The 6,000-nt window shown below is 34.2% G+C and overlaps 1 protein-coding gene across 2 annotated transcripts in view; it reads left to right on the forward strand.

The window, feature by feature from the left end:
* Nucleotides 1-4,856, forward strand: part of LOC124544946 (protein HIRA-like) — a 205,381-nt gene extending 200,525 nt beyond the window's left edge. For both annotated transcript variants that reach the window (XM_047123692.1, XM_047123693.1), the window contains 2 exons: nucleotides 1,306-1,400; nucleotides 1,475-4,856. In XM_047123692.1, the coding sequence (XP_046979648.1) occupies nucleotides 1,306-1,400; nucleotides 1,475-1,621 (242 nt within the window). In that variant the 3' untranslated portion in view covers nucleotides 1,622-4,856. The remainder of the gene's footprint in view (nucleotides 1-1,305; nucleotides 1,401-1,474) is intronic.
* The last annotated feature ends 1,144 nt before the right edge of the window (nucleotides 4,857-6,000 follow it).

The raw sequence follows: 6,000 nt of genomic DNA on the forward strand, positions 1-6,000 counted from the left end.
TGTCCTTTCCCTACTGCATTGCTTCTCAGGAAAGCCACGTCTACTGCAATAAACAGCCTCTCTCAAAACATACAGAGGGACTGACAGTAGAAATTAAGATTCCAGTTTTGTGGCAAAAGAGAAGCCAATTCTGACTGGTTCAAAGATGGGAGGGGTGACAACAAAGAAAGATAGATTGAAAAGACCAAAGATATAAATAGATGCCAGAGAAAACAGAAAGTACTGCATTGTTTGAGCCCCTTTCTCATTGTGAACTCAAGATGGGAAACAAGCTCCCCATCTTCTATATGCATCTTGCCATTAATGACTCTTCTTTCTCTTTCTTTATTTTGTGTTCCTTATCAATATGAACTTTTACTTTTCCTCTTATATTTTTTAGAACTCTGTGCCTCATTCAATAAAAAAAGAACCCTTACAGATTTACTTTGATGTCCATCTCTCTATGAAGAGAGACTTTTTTTTTTCAGGAATGGGTAGCTGTATCAAATTGAAATTTATGTCTGATACTAAAGACTATGGTTCCTTGGTGGTGTAAAACATTTAAGTTTCTGAGTCGATGTAATCAAAAGATATAACCATTTATGTCGTCTGTTTTGATAAAAACTCACTCATCAAAACCTATAGAGGAAATATCTATGTACGTAATTAAGCTTGTACTGAACCCTCAAAGTGCAAGTCCTACTTGCACTTCTCTGGTTTTCTTGTTTTGTTTCCATTATCATCTTGCAATTTCTTACAGGTTTTATGTTAATCCTTGACATTCTTATTATTATTAACAGTTCTTACCTTACTCCGTTTGTCTGAAGACTGAGATGGTACATCGAATGACATAGAACTCTTAATTAACAGGCATGGGGCTCAATCCCCATCCATTCAACCATATTTAGGTTTTCTCCTCTAGACCATATTTAGGATAGTATCATTACAGATATGACCTTTTGCTTGACCAACGCTCCAACTAAAATTGTGATCTATCTCAGATGACACTGACACTTTTCCTGTTGTGTTTCTGTCCTAATCCATATTTTCAATGATTTTACATCTCCTCTAAAACATGTGCATCTTTCTTTTGCTTATTCCTCATCTTTCTTTCTCTTTCTGCTGAGGGAATACTTAAAAATTCCAAGACGTAGACGGTCAATCATGCTTTCTAACTTATGTGTGTAACAACCGTGCTTTATTTCTTTCTTCTTTGGCTACAGGGTTATATATGTTCTTCTTGAGTCTTGCATATGATTAATTTTCATTTACTGTTAAAAAAACTTTGCAAGAAATTTCCTGTGATGGTTTTGCTCTGCTTTAAAGGTCTGGAGTCCAAATTACGGCTAATCTGTAATGATCTGCTGGGTCCCACACACAGCCATTCAAATCAAAGCAAATCTTGGGAAAACACAATTATGGTGAGTACAATATCTGGACTTGTGGGTGTTTTACCAGTAATAGTCCATCTTCATGATTTTGTTCTGTGTTCCAGGGGTTTTCAAAGCACGTTCTGCTAAGAGAGATACTTTCTCTGATGGGCACGAATCTCAGATTGCAGAGACTTCTTGTTGAATATAGTGACCAGCTCACACAATTAGAACAATCTGCTCAGTTATTTAATGGAATGGAAAAGCAGTGAGAAGGTTACCATAAAGTGTTTTCATTACACAGAATGTCGTGAAAAGTTGTGTAATACAGGTGCAATTTTGTGAGGTGACTTGCCTAATGACAAAATGTTTATCTTATTTTTTAAATAGTACTTTTAAATAAAATTATACTTAGTATTACTGCTGTTCTGTGGAGTATGATGCTAAACAACATTGTGGTGTCAGTGATGAATATTTTTCTGTCTTACTGTCACCACAAAGTTAGAGATATTCAAACATGATTCATATGGAGACATGAGCAATGTGTTCAGTAAGCAAACTTCACTGCCATGTAGAACACTAGTGTCCCACCTCAGGCAACAAATTATTATTTGTTATTTTGTGTGTGTTTGTACCTGTTCTTATTTGTTCTGCTGTTAAGTGATAAGAAAATCAGTATATTTTAATAAGCAACATCTTACGTTATCAGTATTCATCACATAACATTCTCAGAAAAAGATATGTTACTTTGAAAGACTGCTACCCTCACAACATTCAACTGTAAATAAAACATTGTTTTATAATAAAACAAGAAAATGCAAACAAGATTTTTCAAAGAGCTTCATATAAAAATTGTAATGCTTGTCATTGCTCTGTGTTGTTTATTCATTTAAAGGCAGTGTGTTATTTTTGTGTTTAAAGGCAGTATTGTTAGTCATGTAAAACATGGATAGTCATCACATATTTATTTAGGTTATTTGTGTCTTTTGTAAAGTTTTCACATGTTATTTAATTGTTTGATGAAGTTCAGTTAACTTAGTTTCTGTGAAATTAATCTGCAAAATAATTCTGAAATAGTTGATTATTGTGTGTATGACTTATCATTACAAAAAGACTGACATAAATGGGAGTACTAGTGTCTTGATTTTAAACTTAATTTAAGAAAATGTGTTTGTTACAAGTCCTAGTTCTAGCTGATACATTCCTCTGCCTCATGTAGCGAATGAAAATAATTGATATTCATCAATTCATGAATGCTGAAAAGTTATTCAACTACAACTGTGTTCATTCAATTACTTTTAATAACAAATGTGAATAATAACTGGTTCTTTTCTTCTGAGGACCAAGCCATGTCAGCTAAATTTGTCATTCTACTTTTTATTATTTTATGCATAACTTCATTCTGTAGAATTTTTTTCTTTGGTGTATGCACACAAAAGACTCCTATTGAGAAATTGTTCAAAATTCAGCTGTTGTTAGTCAGTATAAAACTCTTTAGAAACCCTGTAAAATAGTCTTTTTGTGTTGATTTTATACACAGCTCTTCATCATTATAGAGCATATGCGCATTATCTTTTACAAAGAGACAATAATAATAACTGATTTCTCACCAAATAAATGTAATTGGTAATTGTTTTCTGTAAGTAATGTTTTTCTGCATTCACATTCTTATGCATGTGTGAATGTGCAAGTGAGATTTGTTTGAATGTGCAAGTGAGATTTGTTTGAATGTGCAAGTGATATTTGAATCTGAATGGATGGATAATTTGATCTGAGTTTATTGTATAAAACTGTATGTTACAGGAGTGTGTACCTTGAAGGAATAATTGATTTTATTTAAAACATTCGTTCAACAATTTTTTAAGATTTTATTTAAATGTACACAACATTAAATAGCTTTATTGCAATTTGAAATGCAAAATGTGTAGCAGTGGCTGTGATTGTGTTTCATTCTGGATTATTATTTAAAAGGAAAGTAAATTACTGTATTTTTTCATTCATTGGTGTAAATTATGATTCACATTTTAATACTGATAAAATTTGAGTAATTGCTTCATACCTAAGTGATTTGATGAATAAGTATTTCATTCAATTTGAAGTTCTGTGTTTGTTCATAAGTGGAGCACTTCCTGCAATCATCTTCTAGTGATAGTTTATAATGACATGAGATGACATAAATGAATTGGTAATATTTGACAATCAAAATTACAAGTTTTTACTTTCTTTCCATGTGACTGTCATATATCATACATTTAAACATTTGTCACATTATTTAACAATTTTGAAGACTGCTATCTTCATTCTGTCCCTTGATGTGGCTGGCAACAAGAGATAGCATCTTAAGGTCCACATCGATTCCAAATTAATTAAAAGTCCATGAACAACATCTTTACAATATAACAGCAATGCCAGAAATCAACATTCTGCAGAGTTTGTGTTTTAGATGGGCCGTCTCAGTTTCCTTTCAGGCTAAGTTTGAGCATTTGCATTTATTCCACATTTTCGTGTGGTGGAATTTGCAAAATCAGTAACTTTTCATCAAAGACTAAACTTTATTGCTTTGTACAGTATGGTACTAAGGACTCCCATTAGTAATTTATTGTTATTTTGTCTTGGCTGTTATATTTCATAAAATGAAGCGAGAGACCACGCACTTTCTTTCCACAAAGTTAGGATGCTTTCTTGTCATTGTAACAGTGACAGCTTTATTTTTCTATGGTGACCTCAAGCAAAACATTGGAAAAAAAAAGGTGAAAATTGCTACAAAAGTTGAGATATTATGACTCAGCCATTTTCTTCAACCTTTGTCACATTTCTGTATGAACTCATCACTGACTACATGATGAGTAATGAAACGGCCAGCCACCTCAACATTTGTTCTTCCATTTTTAAACAAGTGATTACACTGCTGCACAACACCTTCGCATGTCATACTCTTTATTTTTGAATGATTTCTTGAAGCCTTCCGCTGCCATTTTCTTTGTTTCTTGTATGATTGTTCTGTGTTGGCCTAAGGCCGAAATTGAACAATCGTACAGGAAATAAAGAAAATGGCAGCTGAAGGCTTCAAGGAATCATCCAAAAAATTCATTGCAGCTGCGGACTCTTATCACATTGAAAATTGTACTCTTTCCATAAATAGCACAAATTTTGTGATAAACAGGAACATCTGTGATGGTTTTCTTGAGGAAAAAAATAGTATTATCTCTCAGGGAACAAATCTAATGGTGTTTGGAAGTGCAGCATTCATTTTAAATGACTCCTGCAGAGAAACAGGCAACTATAAAACTTTATCACTATTACAGATGGTGAACTAATGTACACATTGGTACAGGACTAGCAATTTAGCCTTTCTTGAGTCCAAGTCATCCTCATTCACCATAAGGCACTAATGGACAAGTACTTCATTTTATGAACAATATATAAAATTGAAACTTCCTGGCAGATTAAAACTGTGTGCCCGACCGAGACTCGAACTCGAGACCTTTGCCTTTCGCGGGCAAGTGCTGGCAGAAGTAAAGCTGTGAGTACCGGGCGTGAGTCGTGCTTCGGTAGCTCAGTTGGTAGAGCACTTGCCCGCGAAAGGCAAAGGTCCTGAGTTCGAGTCTCGGTCGGGCACACAGTTTTAATCTGCCAGGAAGTTTCATATCAGCGCACACTCCGCTGCAGAGTGAACATCTCATTCTGGAATATGTAAAATTGACTGTCATCCCTAAATTAGACAGTACTTATAATGCCAATTGTTCATGATGTAAATTCCGATATTCATTACTGTAGAATATTAGTGTTTACAGACAAAGTTGAATCATAAATATTTGTCATTATGCTATGATAATAGAAATACCAGGATTGGAACAATAAACTAAAGTGAGGAAAGGCAACATTTCATCTGTAGTTCTTGATGCATGGGGCATACAAATAAGTACAATTAACTGTTGAGCTGTCACTGTTAAAGTTTCAGTACATGTTCTTTCATACATAACCACTCTATAGTGTGTCACCATGACCAGAAGTGGGTGCATTGAGAGAGAGAGAGAGAGAGAGAGAAAGAAAGAAAGAGGTCATATAAATCAACAACAAGTGAGTAGTTGTCTTAACTCAATTTTGTTTTCATCATTATGAGCTATATCTCAATAAAATGAATAACCTTAGTGTCTGAAAAGAAATACCTACTTGCCAACACTGGCAGTATAATTGAGTCGTGTCCAAGAGGAGCAGGATTCAAATCCCAATCAAGCTGTCCAGATTTAGATTTTCTGTTGTTTCTCTAAATCAGTTTGGGTAAGTGATTTTTTGCAAAGAACATAGTCAGTTTCCTTTCTCATCCTTTTCCAATTTGAGCATGTGCTCCATCTCTGTTAAACTTTAATCTTCCTTCCTTCCTTTTCTTTTTATCTTTCCTTCCTTCCATTCTTTTCTGCATGTGATATGCCATAACAACAATAATTGGAACAGATCTGATATGCTAACAAATTTAAAAATATTTTTAAATCTTTAGCTTTCGTTAGTGTAGGAAGGAAGTCCTGCCCTCATGTTGTAAAGAGAGGAGCAGTGTAAATGGAGTAAGCTCTTGCCGTCTCATGCAATGAAACCCGCAGTATAAATAGGACTTAAGCTTCATATTTCATACTCAGCATTTACGAAGATGAAA

This window comes from Schistocerca americana, chromosome 8 (genome assembly GCF_021461395.2).
Source record: "Schistocerca americana isolate TAMUIC-IGC-003095 chromosome 8, iqSchAmer2.1, whole genome shotgun sequence".
In the NCBI taxonomy this organism is placed as follows: Eukaryota; Metazoa; Arthropoda; class Insecta; order Orthoptera; family Acrididae; genus Schistocerca; species Schistocerca americana.